General features: G+C 43.8%; 1 protein-coding gene across 4 annotated transcripts in view; it reads left to right on the top strand.

Annotated features, from left to right (window-relative positions):
* GFOD1 (glucose-fructose oxidoreductase domain containing 1) overlaps positions 1 to 22,464 on the top strand; it is a 76,166-nt gene that overhangs the window by 28,886 nt on the left and 24,816 nt on the right. Inside the window, exon 1 of one of the 4 annotated variants that reach the window (XM_054818223.1) lies at positions 379 to 561. The exons of 2 other annotated variants lie outside the window; for them this stretch is intronic. In XM_054818223.1, coding sequence (XP_054674198.1) covers positions 507 to 561 — 55 coding nt within the window. In that variant the 5' untranslated portion in view covers positions 379 to 506. Of the gene's footprint in view, positions 1 to 378; positions 562 to 5,967; positions 6,091 to 22,464 lie in introns of those variants that run through there. One more of the 4 variants, XM_054818224.1, reaches the window with a different exon arrangement.

The following is a 22,464-nucleotide window of genomic DNA, read 5'->3' as shown; positions in this document are numbered from 1 at the left end:
TATATAACAGATGGATATAGATGGTACATGGGGGACTGCAGAGAAGACAAGGGCATAATATTTTTCACAAGTCAGACGTTAGTTCTGATATATGTGGCACTGAAAAGTTGGCACAGAAGAAGTTGGAGGAGATGAGCAGTAGCGATAGGAAAGGCCATATGAAGGAAAGCACAAAAACACTTGTTGGAAAATCTGACAGCTGGGTGATAGCAGAAGGCTTCACGGGACGATCAGAAGCAGGAATCGATGCCTAAGTAGCAAGTGAGGAATGATAGATAGGGTGAGGGCAAGGGATGGAAAGCCTTGAAACCAAAGATAAGCTCATGCTGAAAGCCTTGAAACCAAAGATAAGTTTGATGCAAGAATGTGTGGAGAGAGCTGGTGAAGACAGTGGTGAGTGAGGTGATAGTGACAGGCTTGGACTGTGATCTTTGCTGAAGCCTTCTGGGTGGGAGAAAACAGGCTTCTCTTTATCAGGACTGGAGGAAACTGCCAGAGTCACTGGGATGTTCAGTGCTGGATGCCTGAGAAAGGAAGAAATGCATAGATGTCGTGTAAAAAGTATGTGCAGGATGTCCTGTCTACCCCACGTTAACACAGGCTAAAATAAGTTGTGAATTCAAAGTGCGTTTTCTGTTAAGAACTACTCTGCTTGCAGGTAGCTCTGGGAGCAACAGACCAATTTTTCTATTTAGCTTAACCCTTTTCAAGTGAAACTGCGGAGAGGCATGTTTCTGGTCTGGAAGAAAAGTGTCCTCCTGCAGAGTTGAGGAAATCAGGAGAAACTGTTAGGATAAGCTCTGTCTCAGCAAGACCTTCGGCATAATCCAGATTTGTAGACCTAAAAGAAGAATATATCCAAGGTGACAGCTAGTGATACGGGGCTGAGCTGTGTTGTCCCCAGGATGAAAAGCAAGAGGAAGTGTAATTTAATGGGAAGTGAAACACTTGATTGAGCTGAAGGCTAGATGTTGTGGATGTGCTGTCCAAAAGACAGGCCAAGAATTTACCAAGTGCTGAAAGTGAGAAGCCTGGAAATAGTCATACATCTGTCTATCATCAGTTCACATACAGTTGAAACTTCTGATAAAGTTAGCCAGAGGGGGAAGAAAAAGCTGATCAGAGTATTGTATGTAACAGGACCACAGAACATGGAAGAGAGTGCTAAGGAGGGCGCGAGTAAAGCAGGAGAAAGAGACAGAAGAGACAACCTGAACAATTGCATTAATACTCTTGTAGTATTGTAAGGTCCCATTAGTGATGCTGGCTGCTGTATGATTAATACTGTTACAATGTTTGTGCAATAAGGAATATAAGCAATCAATGGCTATACTAGCATTCTAATTTTGGCAAACAATTGAATTAACATCGTGTGCGATAGTAATGAGACAAGGACCTTATATGATGATTAATTGCTCAGTGCCAGCACTGCTGCTCAGCTATGGAAGAGTGCAATGTTTTGTTTTTAGTTCTGTGAAAGATTTCAACAAAAATGGGTTTGATATTGTAGATTTATTTTTTTCTGGCCTCCTAAACTAAATACTTTGGGGAGGAGGTTCAGCAACCAAACCATGGCTAATGGGGTGCTTTTGGTTCTGATTATGTTGCAGATGTCCTGCAACTAGCTGAAGTTTTTGATTGCTGAAACTTGAAAAGATGAGAATGGGGGGTAGGAGCAAGGAAAGTTATTTGCTGAAGACTGAAACATATGTACCTTTTTCACAATGTAAAACCTTGAACTTTTTTACCAATAGCAGACTTTTGCTGAGGAAATGCAATTTTAGTGTAAAAGCCATATTTTATACTGAAGAAGTAAATAAGCAGATGTTTTGAAAAATGATTTTTCAATCAGCCTACACGCAGTTAACGTATAAACTTGGCTCTATTCGTCTTTTCAAGCTTAATAGTACAGTGCTGGTGGTGTCTGTGATACTGTCTGCAGGTGGGGCTTGCATCTTCATATGGGAGACTGAACAGGGTGCAGCAGCAAGACTTATCCTGGGATTTTCTTGGAGGCTGAGGACTATGAGACACATAAAAGAGCACAGGTGGCCCAGCAAAGAATTGAGGGGGCCGGTCTGGGAGCTGCTGTGTGGCAGCAGAAATGTAAGACCATTCTGGGCTGTGATGGGGAGCCCTTAATATTCGTGGCATCTGTGGAGAACCCAGGGCCACGTGGCTTGGTTAGCTGTGTGTGATCACTGAGGACTCCTCTCTGGGATGGCAACATGAGGATTTTTTTTGGTAGGTGGTCCCTATTTCCCATTTGTCCTGAAGTTTAAACGATTTTTGGGCACTGTCTGTAGTGTTTTTGCCCTAGATCCTCTTCCCCTGTTGGAAGGAAATTCACTTCCTGCTGGAATGACTGAAGGGGAAAAAAACCCCACAAACCCTTCTCAAGGAAATAATTGCTATGATCCCCTCCTTTCTGGGCCTCTCTTCCCCTGTGTTTTCTGCTATCTTGTATTGAGGCATCCCGCCTGCTCCTGTTATCAGCAGGAGTTTCTGCCCTTAAGAAGTGAGCAATGTAGTATCACTTCGTCACCCTGTGATTTCATTAAATATTAAACTTTCGAAGAAGTGAATAATCTGTTAGTCAAATATAAACTATAAGCACAGCTTGATTCACTATTCTGCTTGTCTGTTTTGTGCAAAGCAGGTGTAAAGCTGCTGCCACTTCGACGGGATAGCAGTTTGTGCTCTGCTTGATCCCCGTGCTGGTACACTGACCAGTATGGTATATAATATAATCCAGGTGTTAAAGACTGGTATGGATGAGTTCCACAAACAAGGCTGGAGCAGAAACAGAGGGTCATATTTAGAGATCCATATAACATTTCAAAGTTCTTAGATGATGATGTGGACAATGAATCTATTATTTTAGATGATCCTGTATTTGTGGTGGATTTTGCCTTGACCTTGCAAGAGTGATCAAGATCTATTAGGTGTATTAATACCAAACTAGGAATGCTAATGTCAGGTTACTGCCATTTCTAATGGGCTTGGTGTAATTCAGTGCGATCGCTGGAACTCATAGGTGTGACGTTTTGATTCTTATTTTTCATCCTCTTTCTAATAACCTTTGCCATGTTCTTCCTCAGCCTGCTACGTCAAACAGACTTGTCATAGTCATAGGGCTTCTGGCTGTTTTCTAGAACACAATTCTCTGTACTCTGAGAGTTTATTTTTATTTTCTAAAGGTAAAAAGAAAGGGAAGTGGTTGAATGCTGTTCTCTCTACTGGAGACGTGTTCTTGTCTGAGCGAAAAGATTTGCGGTCCTTTTGGGAAACATTCAGACTCAGTTCACAAGATTTGCTCCTGGGAGCTTGTTCAGCAGCTGGATGATCTCTGCCTTTGTAAACCTCACACAAAGTACTCCTAAACAACTGATTATCACAGAAATTCCTGACTGGTCAAGAAGCAGGAGCAATTGGCTTTGGGAAAGCAGTTATTGATCCGTAAAAGCAGAATAATTGCAACAAGCAGTAATTAGTGAAATCAAATTTCACTCTGCACTAACGGCCCTTGCATATTTATTATACTGCAGTTGTTGTTCATTTCCCATGTAATTCTGTCACCGGCCAACCATTAATAATGCAGTTTTAAATCCATTCGTAACAAACTGGTCAAGTCATTAAATTTCAGGATCCGTTTGCTCAGCTTTGCTTCACAGTCCCATGGTAACTTGCTGTTAGTCAAGCTTTTGCAAAACTTTGGCAGTGATTCCTGCAGACTTCGGTGATGGCACCGCGTTATGTCCTGAGATTCTCTGAGTCACGTTAAGATTCAGGAAACAACCATATAAATAGAGGTCTCCAAATAGTACCTTTACATCATCATCATGTGTTTCCAGTCGGGGGATAAATACTTCCTCATTCCAGTGGTGATATCACTTTTCCAGACCCTCTCTAAAACTAAATATAGTCATAGAAAGTGTCTCTGCGCATATAAACTGAAGCAGTTGAGTCATTTAAGACCGTGGAGAATCGGAGAGGATATGCTGTATCACACACACATCACTGACAGTAATACAGGAAGGGGTGGGGTATGGTCTTGAAGTTAAAGTGTAAGTTTGGAGGTCAGTAGTTCCCGTTACGTACAGACTGGCCTTGCACAGATGACTCTGTTGATCTTTAGACTTACAAAATGCTGCCCATCACTGGGACATCTGGGTACCTTCCACATGCAGGAAGTTGCGGAGTCCCCAGGCAGCTTCATGGCATTTCTGGTAACTTCCACTTTTACAAACTAAGCTCCACTGGCAGTAGCATTCCCTTTTGAAGGAAATAGTGAGGAAGAAGAGGGATCCTTTGGGCCTGATTTCAGTGATTGCTGAACATGTGCACTCATTTCACCACTCAACTCCTGAAGCAACTGCGCAGCAGGCTTCCATGGTAGGCTCTCAAATTCAGAATCATCCAAAAATCAGTGGCCACTTCTGAAAGTGTTGACCTCTAATGTTACAGTTTCCCATGAATTTAAAAAAAGGCATTGGGTATCAGTAAGTGGTATTATTGATAGAATAAAATAAGATATAGTCAAGTGTTTGAGCCCTGTACAAATGTCAGTAGCATTCTCTAGATCAAAAGAACTAATGAAGGCTCATGCCAATGAGCAATCCTCCTAACACTTAACCCTTCCATGGCTGTAACTGCTCATTCCCCTACCCTAATTCTATTGTTACTGACCATGGTGGAGTCTTGTTAGCTGTTCTTCAGTTCTGTGCAGTTCAACCTCAGAAGGCAAACAATAACCACTGTACATAGACATCACTTCAAACTGAAGGGATGATTCCCTTCCAATCTTTGGATGTAGAAACACAGAAAGAAAATCACTGTTTCAGCCTGTCATTTGCCAGATGGCCAGGGGAGCTGATAATCTGGAGAGATCAGAGTTCTGCAACGCTGACAGCACTACTGCCAAAACCTGGGGAGGAATGCCTTGCTCCACATTGGACTTATAGTCGAGGAAGGTTGTGAAGACAATTTTTTGTACTTGTAAAAGGGGGAGAAGGTAAAAAAGAATTTCCAGTTCTGGCACAAAATCATCAGACTAATGGGCATGCTCGCTTGCCTGTTGATGACTAGAATACTTTTGTAGTCTACCTTTTCACAAATACTGGTGTTAGAGCCATTAGAGAGAAAAAAAAAAAAGCATGGTAGGTGACCAAAGAGCGTGTTTCCTTGTCCTATGCTTCCCAATAGGAATACCATGACCTCTCTTTATATCTGGCTTCCACAGATTTCTAAATAGTACTTAACTACAATATTTTTAGCTGGTATTTTGAGAGAATAAATCTCCCTTTTAAAAAAGTCCCAAAGAAGTCTGAAGCTTCAAGAAGAAAACTTGGGGGGGGGGGAATACATATCTCTCAATGCACCTGTCAGGCTCAGAGAGAGCAACTTTTCCTTCCAGCACGCCTTGCAGTCCCCTCAGGCAGTGGATCCCAAATGAAGGCAGAGGCCCCAAACAAGTGGTGCGTGGGAGGAGTGGTGCTGGGAGTCTAGCCCATCAGCGGCCTTTGGGATAGCAAGCCAGGCAGAGTGGGGAATACTGCCGAAAGCAAGTCTTCTAATCAGAAGAATTAGAGAAATCCACTGCCCTAAGGTTTTTCTCTATACCGGAGGGTTGTACTCATCTAATTACGTGGTCAGACATTCTGGATATACAGAAATGGGTAGCTGCTCCTGAAGTTTTGCACCTTAGCTTGCAGATGTAAGGACAACTATTTGCGGGGAAAAACAACTGGCAGGTGATGCTTAAGTCTTTCCAGCGAGAACAGAATGCATCCTGCTGTTACAATTCACACTTTGGTGAATTGCATTCAGTATGAATCCTTCTCATAATTCATTTGGATCTGGCAAATACGTATTTTGTAAAGCATATTTTGATTTATGAGGGCACTTCTGATCTCAGATTACTTTTTTTTTTTTTCACAGACAGTGGGAGCTCCTTCACCAATTTCTGAAATGCTGGCTTTTCAGTACTGAAAGGTGCCACTTGTCAAGCAGCACAAAGAAGTGCTGCCCATGCTAGCTGAGCCAAGGGAGGGAGTTGTACGCTTGCTGCCCTTATGGGGAAGTTCGTGGGTAGGTAAATGGTAATTTTGCAAACCAGAATTTGGCACGCTAAAACTAATTTATTCTTTCCCTTGAATAAAAAGACTGTAGAGTTGTTATTGGGCATAGTGATTTGTTCTCTCTGAGATCCAGCAGGAAACAAATTGGGGAAAAAGCAAATACAGCAGTGTCTTTGCCTGCAGTTCCCGCTTCTCACTTGCAGAATCCTTACTGGTGTTTGCATGTTATCCAGGTGTTGAAGTGAAACCGTCCTCCTCAGCCTTCAGGTTACCCGGTCCCTAGCAGTGACCAGTCTTTGTGCTGCCTGAAAAGATCTACTCTGTGTGTGAGGCATTGGCTTAGCACTTCCCATGCAGAGAGACTGGAAAACATCAAGAAAAGCTTCTTGTGAATTGCCAAGAAATCCTCTGCTATAGTATCTAATCAGGGAAATTAATGTTAGTGTAAATTCAGCATGTTTTGCGGGGAAGAAATTTTTATTGTTTCCTTGCCAGCACCCTGCCCTCTGACCTGGGTAACGCTGCTTTATGCTGATGTCTGATCTGTGTCCAGAAGGGTTTCGGGGAGGTCGGTGCTCATTTCTTCTATCTCGTTAAGCTAAATCAGGCTGCGCTTTACAGCTTTGATGTTCTAGTGTGTGGCATTCCCTCTGGTATGTACCTTCTCCATTTCCAAGACATCACTTGTAAAAGGAGACAGCATCTGGCATGAGCTCAGGGAACATGGAATATTTAGGACTCTCATAGTTAGCCCTGTTTCTTTTGGTGTTTGTTTATTCTTTGGAAGCTTTTGTAGGAAACAGACTGGCAGGATGTAGAAGCATATGATGTGGTCAGTCCTGGATTACGGTATCTTTCATAGTGTTTTAGCCTGGAGTGGCATTCATTCTCTTGCCTCCTCTGGCTGTAAGGAGCAGGGAGGTTTGCCACAGACCAGATTCAGAAGGCCAGTGATCTAAAAAAGTTTATTATTTATTTTCCCATAGCATCCATAGGCTCCTTTCAAAGCCAAAACAACTGTATCTGAAGTGTGTAGATAGGTGTAGATATATATTCCTTTCTCTGAGAGCTTATGACCTTACTGGGCATAAAGAGAAGCCAGGAGGAAATTGTAAGTTAAACAAAATCGGTTAAATTTTAGTACAGAAACACATATCTTGATGCTGAAAGAAAGACCAGGAAACTTTCCAGCCATTCTTGTGGCATAGTTTTATCATTAGAGCATTTTTGGGGCAGTGCATTTGGAAGAGTCCGCGAAGCAAAGCAGAACTAAATTACTTATCACCTCATATCCATGCAGACAATACGTGCTAAATCATCAGGAGATATCTTCTGTCTGTATTTCCAATGAGAGCAACCTCAGCATGAGCCCTGCATGCTTCCAGCAAGAGAATTCTGCGAGCAAACCACAGAACAAAACAGCTAAAGAGACCCTTTCTCCATGCAGCTTTTGGGGAAAATCTTTTGTTTAAATAAAAGGAACTGAGCCAGTAGTGCCTGGAAGGACGCGGGCTCCCTGCTGAGATGTAAATCACTTTTGATTCTGTCTGGAGGATATATTCTGGGAACAGAAATGAGTGACTTGAGGAGCTGTGAGATGGGAAGAGTGGTTGGTGACAACCTTTACGTGGTGTGAGAGGGTGGTGGCTCTCTTTACATGCCGACAGCGTGCCGGTGGGAAGGAGAAGGGTCTCATCATATTCTGGGGGGCCATGATCTCCTTGGAAGTGAGTCAAGTTGGAAAAAAACATAAAAGGCTTGCCCTTCGCTGGTGTTTTTGGGTTAGCAACTATTATACTTTTTCTGTGTTAGCACATGGGAACCCACTGTGAACTTGATGTACCCTGTAAACATGGAGCAAGAAAGCAGCTCCGTCCTCAGACTGCTCACAATCTTTTGTCACGTTTCTGTGTTGTTAAGATGGCCCATGTTGCCATGTGAAAACCCTGCAGAAGGTTTTAGGAGGCAAGCTGATAATACATGCAGCGGCCTCAGATGCAGACACAGCAAATGGGAGGAATAAAACGGGGTGGGGGGGGATTTGTTTTTTGTTTTGCTTTCCCCCACACGTATAGCACAGAAGGTTTCAGCTATTGATGATGATGATGACAGCAGTGGGTCACCACTTCTTCAGGCAGGAGTGGTAACTTTCTGTATGACAGAATTTCTAAAAGCCAGCCTTTTGAAGCAGCCCTGCCTGGGAAGGACAGTCCTCTGGTGTGGGAAGCTGCCAGTCGGGGCAGGATTTTGTAGGCAAGCCCCAGCACATGCTGGCTCGCTGAACAGGGTGCGCTGATGCTGCGTGACTGGTGGGCGCATCCGTGCCAGCCCTGATGTAGTCAGTGCAGGTAGTAACATCAATAAGGACGAGGTAGTGTGGGCTTCATTCAGCCCACAGTGAGTAGCAGGCAGAGTGTGCCTGGGCACCTAGTAGGCTTGAACTCATGCTACAACCTGTGATGAAGTCTGCTATGACTTCTTCAACTGACAAGTTCAAAGCCTGCGTGGAGGTGGCAGCATGAAATCCAGTTGCGCTTTTGTGTGCTGTGTAGACGCACCAAGAGATGGTGCCTGCCCAGAAGGCTGCAGGTGTGGTGGTGGTAGAGAGAGGCTATAGCAGTAGGAATTGGAGAGGCAGTGGAAAGTCTCCTTGCTGTTCTGCCTCGCTTACTAGGTAGGATAAAACTAACTTAAAAACAACTATGTTTCTTGCAAAAAAAAAAAAAAATTCCTGTGGATATATTTTGGAAACCCTGATGTTTCTCTGCCTAGAGCAAAGTAAAACTTTCAAATGTAAACATACGGCCAGTCCCTTTTCACTTTATTCTCTTGTAATAGTTGGCTAATTTTCTTACTGACAATACAAAGCTACAGTAGGCCTTCACTCTTTAGTGTAAATCAGGACTAATCCCAAGGTAGTCATTGATATTTCCCTGATGTCCAAGGAGCTTTGGCAGCCTAAGGGGCTAATCACAAAAGGTGTTACGTATTTTAATTTCCTCTTGGAGGGAGTGTCCTCATTCTTGTCATCTCTGCGAGTGTGACGCCAAGGAAGGTGCGGTGGTGTAACCAAGGAGACAATAAAAGAAAGGGACTTGACCTTGGTTTGGGTACTGCAAGTGCCAAACTTCTTCAAACATCAGTTGCTTTATAAAAAAAAAAAAATTATTGGCTTTGCAAGTAGATTTGGGCTCACTGAGGGGTGTTTTAGCTACGTAGCAAGTTACAAACTTTCCTAACTTCAGGTCCTGGTTTTGGGAAGGTTCCCACACAACAGCACAAGGCTGCTGGTTCCATCTTAAATAACCTTCTCTATTCCCCAAAACAATAAGGTATTTCTTTATTCATTCTTACCATAACACATGAAAACAAGTACAAGCCAGTAATCCATGAAGGTTTAAGATGCCCCAAACTAGGATGAATGAGAGTTTTCAAGTTTTGTAGGTCGTACTCCTCTCACCACTGACTCAGAAGCCAGTCTCTTCCTTTGCTGAGGCTCGGGATCTTACTGGATTTGACAGTAAAGTTCATCAGCATGAACAATCAGCTTCACATGAGTGTTCATATGACCAAATGACACATGGAGCTGAAGTTTTAATATCTATTTATAACATAGGGAAAAAGTAAGGCTCAAAGGTGATTTTTTTTTTCCTAATATTTAAGCTGAAGTTCACTTTGACTTTTACAAATAGACTCCCCCTGACCTATTTCTGTGCCCCTAACATTGTACCAAAAGATGAGGTGCAGGTGAAAGATAGCTAAAACAAGAGTGAGAAGAGCCAAACTAAATTCTTCCTGTCAGTGATGTCAGTCATCACTAGATGGCCACTAAACATACAGCAGATCCTTTATAGGATGGCGAATGTTAGGTTCATACCGTGCATGTACAAAGGCTTTGCATGCCAGAGTATTACGATAAAAAAACAACAGTGATGGAGTTGGCAGGCGAACTTCTCCACGTCCTCTGACATCTGTTGAAGTCCCTTCTCGATGTCCCTCTACTTTTATTGTTCAGAGCCTGTGAGCTCTAGGCCTGCCAGGCATGTTTGTAATTAACGTTTCCAACGTCATTCTGATGCTGGTTGCTGCACCACGGAGAACATGTGTTCCCATGAAGCTGAGCTGTCATGAGGACTGCTCAGGGGTAGTGCTGAACTTTCATCAGGCTGCTATGTTATAAGCCGGTTTCTGCGCAGAATAATAAAAGCAAGCCTTGGTAGAGAAGCGAGTGAGCTGGGGTTCTTAGGGTAGAAGCAAATTTGAAGAGGGAAGGGCATCAGCCTGTCAGGGGGACCCCCACAAAGGGAGTTTACCAGGCTTTTAAATGCTGTAAAAGTGAAATAACTACGAGTATATGGTTGTATAAAAGAGTGCTCAGCTGCTGGGGCTTTCATTCTTCTGGGACGGGGTAAAGGGTTTATAGCCTTCCTTTTCAGTAGGCTTTATGAATATTGACTGCTGCCTTTTTTTGGATGCCCATTACCAGAGACTTTTAGAGCACCCACAGCTGCAAGTGAGGTAACGGACACTGTGGCAATCAATCCCAAATTAAATGCCCCAAACTAGCAGTCACCTACGAATCGGGCATAAAAAGATAAATGCTTGACTGGGTCACACCAATGTTCATATCTGGCCCTGGACTCTTCTCCACCGGTGCCCAAAGGCACTGTGCTCATCAGGGAGAGCACGGGAGCCTGGCCCCTGTTTGCAGTCTGCTCCCTTGCCCTCTCCTGCATCCACCACTCCTATATTGGGGATGTTAGGAGGAGCATCCTTGCACTGTTTGTTTATGGGCCTGTTGTCCTCGGATTTGTCTGATCCCTTTTTGAACCTGCTGATACCGTCTGCCTGTGGCAGACGTTACAGGTCGTCACTGTGGCAACAAATTCCAGAAAGTCACTATAGTCTCAGTAGAAACATACCTTCTTTTATACATCTTAAATGACTTCTTGCTACTTTCAGTGAATGCCTCCCACATCTAATAATACTGAATTTAGTGAAATACAGTTCTATGAGTACCTTATCCACTGTCTTCATAATTTTGTAAATCTTGATCATACTCCCTTCTGACTTTTCCTTTTTAAGCTGAAGACCTTCAGCCTTTTCAGTCCGCTTTGATAAAACAGCTCCTCTGTCCCCTTAATCATTGCAGTTGCCTATGTACCTTTTTTGTTTCCCCTTTGTCCTTTTTTTAAAAATGCAGAAACCAGAAATGCCCCCAGTACTTGGGAGGCTTGTAGGCTTCATGGAGATTGAACTTGAAGATGGAACCAAAGCCCTGCAGAATTTGCCGCACAGAAGAACCATTACAGCTGCCAATTCAAATATTCACTGGGCATAGAGATGGAAATACGTTTGCAAAACACTAAAGTAATAACAGCAGTTTGTAATATATTTGATATTTCATACTGTAAATATGAATGGCACATTACAGAGAAACAGATAGGGCGGGTCGAAATAACATAGCACTACCTCATGCTTTGTGAACAAAATGGTTTAACACGTGGTCCCAACCCTGCAAGCGTTTCCAGCTGTAGTGTTGCCAAGAACAATCACATGAGCTGGCAGGGACTGTTCATGGTAATAAGCAGTACTGCTGCCTCTGAACCCACTATGCTTAGATGTGTACGTACATACATGCATATACAGGTAAGGGCTTTTTTTTAAGCCTTGTTATAGTCTGCCAATATAAACGTCAATGCCCTAAAAAGGCAGAGTGAAGAGTGGCTTAATTGTGTGGAAAGACTGCAGGAATTTCCCCTTTGTGTATAAAATTGATGGCTAGACTGAGATAATGTTTTATGCAGTTTAAGATGAGAAATGGATTTGAAGGTTCCTAAACTTGACCACATGGGTAAGGATTTTTAAATCTGGCGATCCATTTTGTAATGAGACTTATTTTTGCCAAGATTTGTTGTGCTGCTGTTCCCTGCAGGTGGAGGGTTAACCCTGAAGGGGTGAGTTTGCATAGTAAGGTCTACTACTTTTTTGGCATTGCCCACGGGAACAGAGAAGGAATATCCCATATTCTTGCTGTGTGATCAGCTTCATGTGATTTTTAACCCCTACATCCTCTCAATGTTGTTTGCATGCTTTGAACCTGCTTAGTTGCGTCCTGGTTTTGATAGATGGTTTCTTGAAAGCCTTAGAGGCCACAGCTCTTGCCAGAGATCAGCTGTGAAGTTTTACCCTATTGACCTGTGCTCCAAGGATATCTGTATTTTTTTATTGGAAGTTATAAATAATTGAGTGCATCAAGTTTGATTTACTAATTGTCAAGGAGAAAACTTAAAGAAGCATTACGTGTGAAAGGCACCACATTACTTGTCGGCATTCTCAATCCTTTGTACGGAGAAGTGATAGTGTACATCAATATTTAGTTTGAATTTCAAAATCTTCTATCAGGGTAACAGGAGAACTTATTTAGAGTCAATGTTTTGCTCAGTAAACTTTGTGTTATGAATCTGATTTATAGTGTTTTAAAAAGAGCAGAGCATTTTCTAGGATAAATATGGTCTCTCTCATTCATTTTTCTGCCTTTTCCTACTTCATTATGAATGATAATCCATCCAAAAAATCTGCAATGGCTTTACTGTGCAGCTGCACTCCATGTATAAGCAGTTTGGCTGCCTTCCCAAAATGGCACATTTTAACCATGACTGTCATAAAAGCTGCTACCAAGGATTCTAACCATACTGATAGACTTGTGTTTGGACCAGCTTCATTATATTTTTAAGTCAGGTCATATTCAAGAGCATTCCTGGCCTCTGGCAACATGGTACAGTAACACTCTGAAATTTCATCTCATGGGACATCAGCTGTCTTTTCTGAGTCATTGAGAAATGAGTTTGATGATATCTACCCAGTCCTTGGTGAAACATTTGCTCATAGGACCATCTGCCCCTTTAATAGAGTTGTCATTTCAGCATCGCTTCAATTTCTGCAGCAGCTGCCCATTGACAATAAGTCAGATGTGGGGATGTCACAGAGAACAGCAGAGCCTGACTGCAGTGCTGTCGTTCCCTTCAGCTCTCTCTGCCAGTACATCATCTCCCCAGTTAATGAAATCCTCGTTGCGCGCGCTGCCTGATCCACCCTTCAGATTTCTTCTTGAACTGTCTCCAGCCAGAGAGGCAAGTCATGCCAGTAGCCCAGACCAGATGCCTTTTTCGTGGCCTCTACTTCCAGTGAGCATCTTTCTGTGCCTACTGAGATGTGTTTTTAGCTTAGCTTGGCTAACTCAAATTAAAACACTGGCGAAGATACGGGAATTGACTGTTTCACATGGATTAGGATTTCTAAATTCTCTTTTGAGGCTTGAGCTTGAATTGATAATCTCTGTTTATTATTAGACTTGCCAGATATCTGCCTTTCAGCTGTCCAAGTGAGCATCCTACAGAACCACTGCAAATCCGAGCTGTCCGGTTTGTAGCACCCCGACACTACTGAGCCCCGCAGTGACCCCCACAGGGCATGAGGGACTGGCACTAAAGCTGCGTACTTTGGGACACAGGCATCTTTTAGGCTGTTTAGCCCAAGTGAAAAACCTGTGTTTCTATAACCAGCCCCAGTGTGAGTGACTTTCAACAGTGCTTCTTACAGGTGTCCTCTGTTACCCGGCACAAATGTGCCAAATGAAGCGTTATGAAACAATGCAGCGTAGGAAGGGTTGTTCCGTTTGCCCATTAGCCTGAGATTTGAGAGGTGCGAATTAATTTTTCTGTCCTGCTACTGATTTTCTGCCTCCTTTATAGTGGAGGCCTGTCTCGATTAACTTTAGATTGTCTCTGTTTAGGCATCTGGTCTAAAAGTCATGTATTTAGTCTTGACTGGTTACCAAGACTCTTTGTAGATGGTGCAAAGACACGCACCGTCCTAAAAAGTATGCCTAAATTAGATACGGTAAATAGTCTTCTGGCAGTGTGTATTTCTGTTGAGTCCACAGAAGTCCCAGATTATTAGTTTAGACTAGTTTAGATGCTTAACTTTGTGATGGCAGAAATGAATCCAGGGTTTGTAGTCTCTCCATACCTCTTTTCACAGGCTGTACAAATCATTAATGATTATCTGCTGTTTCGCAGGATGTTGTGGTTGGTAATGATGAAAGTGCCCAGAGATTTTATAAGTAACTAAGTCATGCAGAAGGGAAGTCTGCCCCCGTGACCCAAATGAAGTGACAGTGGCTTCTTTTGAGTGGGAAATGAAAAAAAAAAAAAAAAAAAGAAAAAAGATAACTTTTATCTCAAGCAGCTAGCTTTATAAAATTTATAAAGCCAAAAGCATAAGCAGCTTTTGTGGCAATCTTGGCTCCACTTTCTGCTTCCCTACAGTTCAAGTCTTTCACAGATGTACATACACATTTCTGTATGTGCACTGTCTGATCACAAATCCTCCATCCCCACCCAAGTTTTGGAAGTGAAGGAATTCCCTCTTTTTTTTCTTTCTTTCTTTCCCTTCTGCGATTTGAGTGCTGTCTTTCAGGTCTAAGAGGATAAATTACAACAGAGATGGTCTCTTGACTCTCCGATGGGCGATGTAGGTGCAGATGAACTCTAGCTACCACTTCCTTGGATTTCTTTTTTTTTTTTTTTGTCCATTCCTCCCTACAGTCACATGGGAGGCTCTGAGGAGCTCTGTGCACATCGTTGGGTTGCTTTACCCAGGACTTCCGACTGCTTTTTTGGCCTTTGGGTCATTTTCCAGGCAGAAAGAGAGTAGCAATTGCTTTTATGGTTAGAGCAGTCATTGTATATTAATAGAATAGACTGTTAGGCAAAAGTGCCGCATGCTTCCAACTCTTTTGGGATCGTAATAATTTTTCTTGTGAGAGGATCTCACACCCCAGTCTTTTGGGGTGTGTGAAAAAGACACTGATGTCTTTCTGTCTTTGGGAAGCGTGGCCAAGTTCATCGGGCCCAGCCGTCGGGGAGCTGGGCATCTCCTTGGCCGGAGGTGACCGCGTGAGCGGAGGGCGAGTCACCACGTGGGACCCTGAGCGCTTGGTGTGTCCCACACAGTGGTGGGAGTCATGAGGCTCACGTTTGGTCTCATTCAGCCCAGTAAGGTAGTGATGAAGACACACCACCAGGTGGTTTAGCTCAGTACCCACTGCTGAAAGGAGTACGAAGGCATTACAGCATTGCCTGATGGGTTTTGGCTATGTGCTGTGCGCCACTTGACAACCTGGAAAGGCTTCAAGGAAGTTGCAGTGCATGATGCCTGGCGTGCCAGATAAGACCTGCTTAGTCACAATTAGTTGTTTTTTCCTTCTAGATCAGACTCATGTTGGTTTAGCAGAAACTGACCCACCAGAGCCAGATGCTATATTCACTCACACCTCTGAGGCACTGTTTGAAAACAACCTCACCTCCGGAGAAAAACAGTCTGTTTCTTTTAGTGTGAGATCTGGTATGGAAAGATGAATGGTTTTTTGCTTGCCCTATCCTGCTTTACTTTCATCACAAAAATTATTTTGTTAAAAATTTTCTGGTTGGTTGCAAAAGCCACCCAAGGACTCAGTCGTGTATTTGCACAGCTCTAACCCCAGCAGGGTGTGACTCACGGGTAATAGGAACTGCTGGAAACATTTTCCCACTCCTTTGTGTCTGTGCTTATTGAGGAAACTGGGGAATGCAGTTAAGATTTCAACTGCTTTTCCACAGAAACCTGCTAGGCTGGCTTTCAGTTGTGATACAAATGTGTCACTTCCCACCAGGCAGTCTGCATGTTGTGCTGTCCTTGATCCCCTCAGCGGTACTGCCTTCCTCACCACGAACGGGAGATGTGACGCTTCTCACTTACTCCAAGTACGTTCCTGGTGGTGCATCTCCACCACAGCAACGCAATGAGAAGGGAAGCACGTCTTCCCTTGTAGGTGCATGTTGTGCTTGTGCCACAAGAGCCGCCTTTAAGGAGGCTGCAGATGTTACGGCACTCGCGCAGCTGGGGTTGTTTTGAAACTGCCTGTAGCGCATGTGAGACCTTCTCCAGGTGTCTTACCGTTAGATGTTTTGCACTTCATTTTCCTCTAGAGAACTCCCTCTTCAAAACAAAACCCTATGTAAGGAGGTGATCTGGTGCATGTTGAAGAAAGCCTTATGGTTTTTAACTTGTTCCCCTTTGCATCTCACTCGTAGACACGCACTAACGGACATTATTAAGGGACACCTTCAACTCCTTTATTCATTTCAGTTGTAGATTATGACCTGGTCTGATCTCAGATAGCATACCTGTAACACAACTACATTTATCTGTATTTTGTTACAACAGTGCTGGGTGTTTGGGGCAGGGGGCTGGTGAATGTGAACTCTGAGCCCTGAGATTTCCTCCCGTTTCTCTGACTTCACTGGACTCAGAGCTCACAGGATCTCACATTTTGGCCTTTGGCCACAGATTGAAACCCTCTGTGACCTGCTGTGACCATGTAACTGCATAAATCAGCTCTAGATTTTGGCTTCTGATTGTCATTTTTTGTTTTATTGTTTGTTGTATTCCTAATGCAGTGATGTATAAGGAGACAAGCGTTTCTGAAAGAGGATTTAGGTCAAGCTGAAAGAAATTGCTATTAAATGTCATTGATTTTGCTTTATATAACTAGGACTCTTTTTTGAAGTCCTTCTTTAAATATTTAGTGACACTTTTTCCTCTTTAACTCGAGGGTCAGTGTCTCGTTTTGGCCGATTCTGTGGGTTCCCTTGCCAGCATACAGAGGTTGCCAATTGTTTACTTTCATCTTACCCGGCTTGGCTTTTCACCATGTCTGTAAGCAGCGTTTGAGTATCATATCCAGATGATAGTCTAGCTCCCCACTGCTAGACACTGCTCACTGAACTTCCTCTAGCAAGCTTTTCTTTGCTGGCTGGGATGCTGTTAAGCCCTTCTTGTGTTACTCAACATGGGTCGAGGAAAGGCCATATGTTAGCATAGTTTTCAGTTTCCTGCTTATAGGGCTTATCTCTTCTCCGCTCGGCACCCTGTGTATGGACCGGCACCTCTGCAAGTTGAATCTAAATCCCTTCCTGGTCAGAACAACTGCATTTTGTAGAGGTGAATCTAACATCAGCGCGCACGCTTTATTTTTTTGTGCCGAGATGTCCACTTTATCATCATGGCACATCGTGTTTGCAATACGTTGTACCTGCAAAGGGTGAAGGTATGTGTCACTGAACAGTCATAGCTTTTAAGTCATGGGCAATTTTGATATATCCTTGAGCTGGATTCAAACAGTTGTGTGAAAAGCAGAACTTATGAAACCTGATTTTCACTTATTTTTTTCCTATGTGGAATTATTGAACACGTAAAAAAGTCATCAGGAGTCAGATAATCAAATGTACGTGAAGTGTGATCCCATGAGCTTTGTTTCCTTATGAAATAAGCCTAAAAATGATTCTATGGCCAGTCTCATCTCAGTCTTAGAAAAAATGTGGAGAATCGAACCTCTGAAGTTTTCTCATGGTTAAGCTAGTTTGCAGGTTGTTTGCAAGCTGTTAAGAGAGCTTCATTCCCTCTCCTATGCTGTTCTGTTAGTTTATTTAGTCTTTGTTTCATATCTTCACTGGCTAAATGTTAAGGATTTGAATGAATAAAACTTTATTAAAAAATCTAGCGTATAACTCTAACAGAAATATTTTATCCCAAGTGTTCCAAAGAGGATTGGTAAGTTAAAAAACCCTCTGAAAATCAAACCTAAAAAACCAACACCCATAGTGCCCCAACAAAACAAACACACACACACCCTCCCCCCCATTATACCAGATACTGTAAAGTTCATTTCTCTGTAAGCCGAAAACATTTCTAGGATGAAGCGTTGCAGTTGTAGACACGTGCAGGTTCAAGAAGCTGTGTCCTGTCTCCAGCTGCAGCTACAGATGGAACACAGCTTCAGCAGTGGAGCAGGCAAACTTCACTGATCCTAATGCTCCAACATGGACAATGGCCCAGTGTAATGATTTATTATGAGATCTGGGTTTCATGTAGTTAAAATGTGCCTAGAAGCCCAGCATTATATCAGTGATATTTAATTGAATGCCAAGGAGCTCGTATGCATTGATAGGATCCGGCTTCCAAGACAAACCAGTGTTTGAAGCACCTTCCTGTGGTGAGCAAGGCACACCTAGGTGTTCCTCAGGAGCCCCCGCGCTTCTCCTCCGGCCCTCTCAGAGGCATTCAGGTGGCAGAGACAGCTGTAGTCTTCCTGCGCTCTGCTCGCTAACGCAGGCGAAAAGCTTTGTCCCCATTCTACATGCACGTGCATTTGTACTCACCGAAGCAGTGAGGGAAGGCTTTAGCCTGTCTCAACTGGCTGCACAGAAGCCCTGCACAGCCAAAATTTACATTTGCCTGCATCAGATTTCTCCTTGTTGTCACTACTTTTGATCCCACTGTGAAGTGACAGTGGAGAGGGGCAAATGGGGACAAGCAGGTCTTGCAGAGAGAAGTGAAGAGGAGAAGCTGTGGGTGATTTTGTGTGGAAAATTAAATTAAGCCGTAGTGAGGCAACTGGAGCAGGGCCTTGCCCAAGAGGGAAAGCCCAGCCCCTCCTGCTCCACTGGGACTCATGTCCTTGGGGAGAACATTTTGAGCGTGTTATGCAGAGGTGGTCTCCCTTGTGAGCTTCAGTGGAAATGTCAGATAAGTTGCAGTGGCTGTTTGTGACAAATGAATAGCCACAGACGAGATAGGGGCTGCCCAGCCTCTGTGCTAAACCTGCCCGATCCTATTGAAATGTTTTATAGGGAGACAAAGCCCAGCGCTGAAGACAAGACTTAATTGCCTAATTCCTTCAGGGGAAATAAAAAGTGCTTCCAACGCAGATCCAGTCCCCTCAAGGGACTGCAGATTAATGGCTGAGACGCCTTAGCCAAACTGAATCGGTGGAGAATCGTCTCTGGTCATTCAGGGAGACAGTCAAAGTCATTTCAGTTTTAATTGAATATGGTATTCCTCTCCCCTTCCTTTCATAACCAGCATCAGGGCTCCTGTACTTGCAGCCTGGCAGTGAGGTTGTGTTGGTGTTCTGCAGCTGGCACAGATATCTGGCACTCAGACTCAAGCCATGGCGTCAGCCTGCATGGAAGCATTCCCGCAGCAAAGCCGTGCCAGGCTGCTTGTGCCTGACTCACTAACGCGGTCACCCTTTTGTAACATGGGTGTATCCCATGCTCCTCTGCTCGTATATGCCAAGGTCTTTTCCAGCCAGTTCTGGCTGGAGGGAGAAGCTGTGTGTCCTGTGGAGGAGCTTCGGGGAAGGGTGTTGGAGGATGGTCTGATGCCTTTGCTGTTCTGGCTCAAGGGAAGGTGAAGTTGAGACTGTAACCACTGTCACTGGCTCTATGTCCCACCACACATTTGTACACTTGAGTGAATAGCTTTTCTTGAAGGAGGGGGAGAGAGCTGGGATGAAAACTCCTTACAGTATGCAGCGGAAGTACCTATAGCTGCCCCCTTGGACAATCTAAGGGATGCTCCACGCTCTGAAGTTTTGACATCCTCCTAGGAATAGTGGATCGTACTCAGTTCCCACCTATTAGGTTCTGGATCAGGCGGCTTTTCCTGTCGTACTTCTGGGGAGCACAAATCGCAGTGCCTCCACCTGCGTATGAGAGCATCTCTATGTAGCTGGCCAAGAACGAGCAGGACACGGTGCTTGCAGAGATCTCTCCTGTAACCATAGTGGATAAAATATGATTTTTTTCTAAGTGTGTTTGGGATATTCTGAGGCAGAAGCCACCAACAGTGCCTGGTATATTCACTGGAGAGAAAGCAGTAACATTCTTTTTAGATAGTATTTGGGCTAGAGGGAATAAACCAGTTACATCCAGCAAGTAGAAAAGAAACCTGAAAGATGACTGTGTTTTCATAGAGTTAGATGGGGAGAACTGGACAGCAGAGCTCTGTGCTCTTTGTTTCTGCAGCCACTCTCTGTTCTCTAAATGGGATCCCCTCCAAAAACCCAGTGCTTGGCAGAACAGCATAAACAAGTGAATAAAGATCACGTAAAGTTAAAATTTTGCTAAGCTAAGGTAGCAACAATGTGGCTGTTAACATATCTGCATGGGAGTAGTCATTAATCAGAGGGTGCGTGAGGTTCATTTGTTTCCTCCTAGGCAGGGCTGTTTTCACACTAATAATTCTCCATAGGAGAGCTGGAGGTGCGCTGCTCTGTCCTTGTCATTGGGAAAGGATGTGCTGGAAGGCTAAGCCTGTGGGAGATACTTGCTGTGAATGATGGGTCTCACTTGCCTCCTTTTAGCTTTTTTCAGTGATTAGTGAAATTGTTGGAGGCTTTTTGGAAGAAAATAAATCCTGCCTAAGTTACAGATTGTATTAAATTAAACTTTTCGTTTACTCCAGTAGATCCTTTCTCCATCTTCTATATTTAGTGTAATATTGTCACCTTTTTCTTGGCTTTGTACAATAATGCCAGAAGTCAGAGAATCAGCTTCTTTCTTGCCTTCTCTGAAACTCATGTTTTGCTGCCTACCCTCAAATTTTCCTGAGTGACTGACTCAACTAGGGACCAGATGTGGATGAATGAAGACATGTTGCAGCCCGATATTTCGTCTGGATATGTTCATTGCTTGTTGTGCTTTGGAGGGTTATTTGCATGGCAACGAGAACTCTTCAGTAATGCAATGAACATGCACACTGGGAAGGTTTGCTTTCTGTAAATGAAGGGATGTATTAGAGTCTTTTCTGAAATAGAAGCAGAAGAGCAAGAGATGAGCTGGAATTGGCACCACTTCCCCTCAGCAGAATATTGTGACCAGGTGACCAGATTTCTGTGTTTTGTCAGTTCTTGCTGTGGAAGGGACAATTTTACATAAGCCAAACCAACAATGACAACAACAGAAGCCCCGAACCATACAGTTGGAGAACAAAATATTCTCTGTAGACTTAGGAAGGCTGGTTTTGCTGAGAACAAACACCACAATTTTTTTTTCCAAAGGATGGCCCAACTGGATGTGACTCAGAAGGGAGCCATCCAAACTTCTGTGAAGCCCGGCTTCTTTTCAGTGTCACAGAGCCAACTGAAACCTGTTGTATTGTAAAAATACTGGCATCAGCACAGGCATGTGCTTCGTTCACCCTCAAGTATTGTAGTGTTAAAAATAGTTTTATTAAAGGGAAGCCACACCTATAGCATAACAGTAAAGCAAAGGCTTGTCCAAGCTAAAGAAATTTGCATTGCTGTGATGATATCCTATAGAAATGGAAAAGTCCTCAGTTAAATGTGCTGCTGTAGCGCAAAACGGAGCTTGCAGCAGGGAGGCTGTTCTGGCATGTTGCTGTATTTTATGTCCTGTCAGGCCTCAAGGACAGATACTGGCTGCACAGTTTAGAAAAAGCATTTTTGAAACTAAACACATTTGCAGTAACAAAAAATCACTTAAGGATTCTAAATATCCAGTCAGCATAAAAAATGCATGCAGTAGTTTGGCAGCACATGTATGAAATCCCTAAAGATCAAGCAGCCTGTTGTCTCCTGGTATTCTGAGTTTCTGGAGATGCGTGCAGCTTGCTAAAGCCTCCACTGTAGCACCTACCCACCCTGGCAGCAGGACAGTGTTTCTATTCAGATCCACTAAGTCATATGAGGCTTTGGGCAACCTGGTCTAGTGGAGGGTGTCCCTGCCCACGGCAGGGGAGTTGGAACTAGATGATCTTTGAGGTCCCTTCCAACCCAAACCATTCTGTGATAACTTTTCCAAGGTAGCAGTGCAGATGATGGAAGCAGCACTCGATACACAGATAGCTCTGTGCAAAGGTACACTGGCTGTATTTTCACGTGGCAAAGGACCATCCGTCTACTGTATCTGACCTTGCCCATGTGTTCTCTGATCATCTGCAAGAAGATGGAGATTTATGTGCAGATACTTGCTGATATAAGGGGAGGGAAGGAACACGTACATACTGTTTCGCATTGATGTGCCCTTGGAAGGTAAGGTCATGTTCAGTAGAAGAGCTCAGGTTGTCTATGTCCTGGAAAACTAACTTTGATTTGTTTGGGTGCTTCCATTGACTTCTACCTCAGGGGCAAAGCCAGCTATTGTAATGTCCCTGACAGAAGCACCTAGGTTTGCAGGGCAATGCAGCGTTTGGTAGGATGTGCTTACTGCTGCAATAGAAACACCTCTTCAGTGCATGCTACTGCTTGTAAAAAGTTTGCTTGTAGGCTGATAAGCCTGGGAAACTAAAATGCTTTTGGTCTGGATACCAACATGGTGCAGGGCACAGCAGCGTGAGCATCCAGCGTGTGCCTGGGGCCGGCTGCTGGGCTCAGCTTTTGCCCCAGCCATCCTGCTGGGAGGGCCCTGAAGGGAGTCACTGGTCTTGTCAAGAGTGGTTTTGATGATGATGATGCCTTGCAGCTGGTTTCTGGAGG

Source organism: Grus americana, chromosome 2 (genome assembly GCF_028858705.1).
Source record: "Grus americana isolate bGruAme1 chromosome 2, bGruAme1.mat, whole genome shotgun sequence".
Classification (NCBI taxonomy): domain Eukaryota; kingdom Metazoa; phylum Chordata; class Aves; order Gruiformes; family Gruidae; genus Grus; species Grus americana.
Note: the sequence above shows the minus strand (reverse complement) of the source record. Positions and strands in the feature narration are given on the sequence as shown.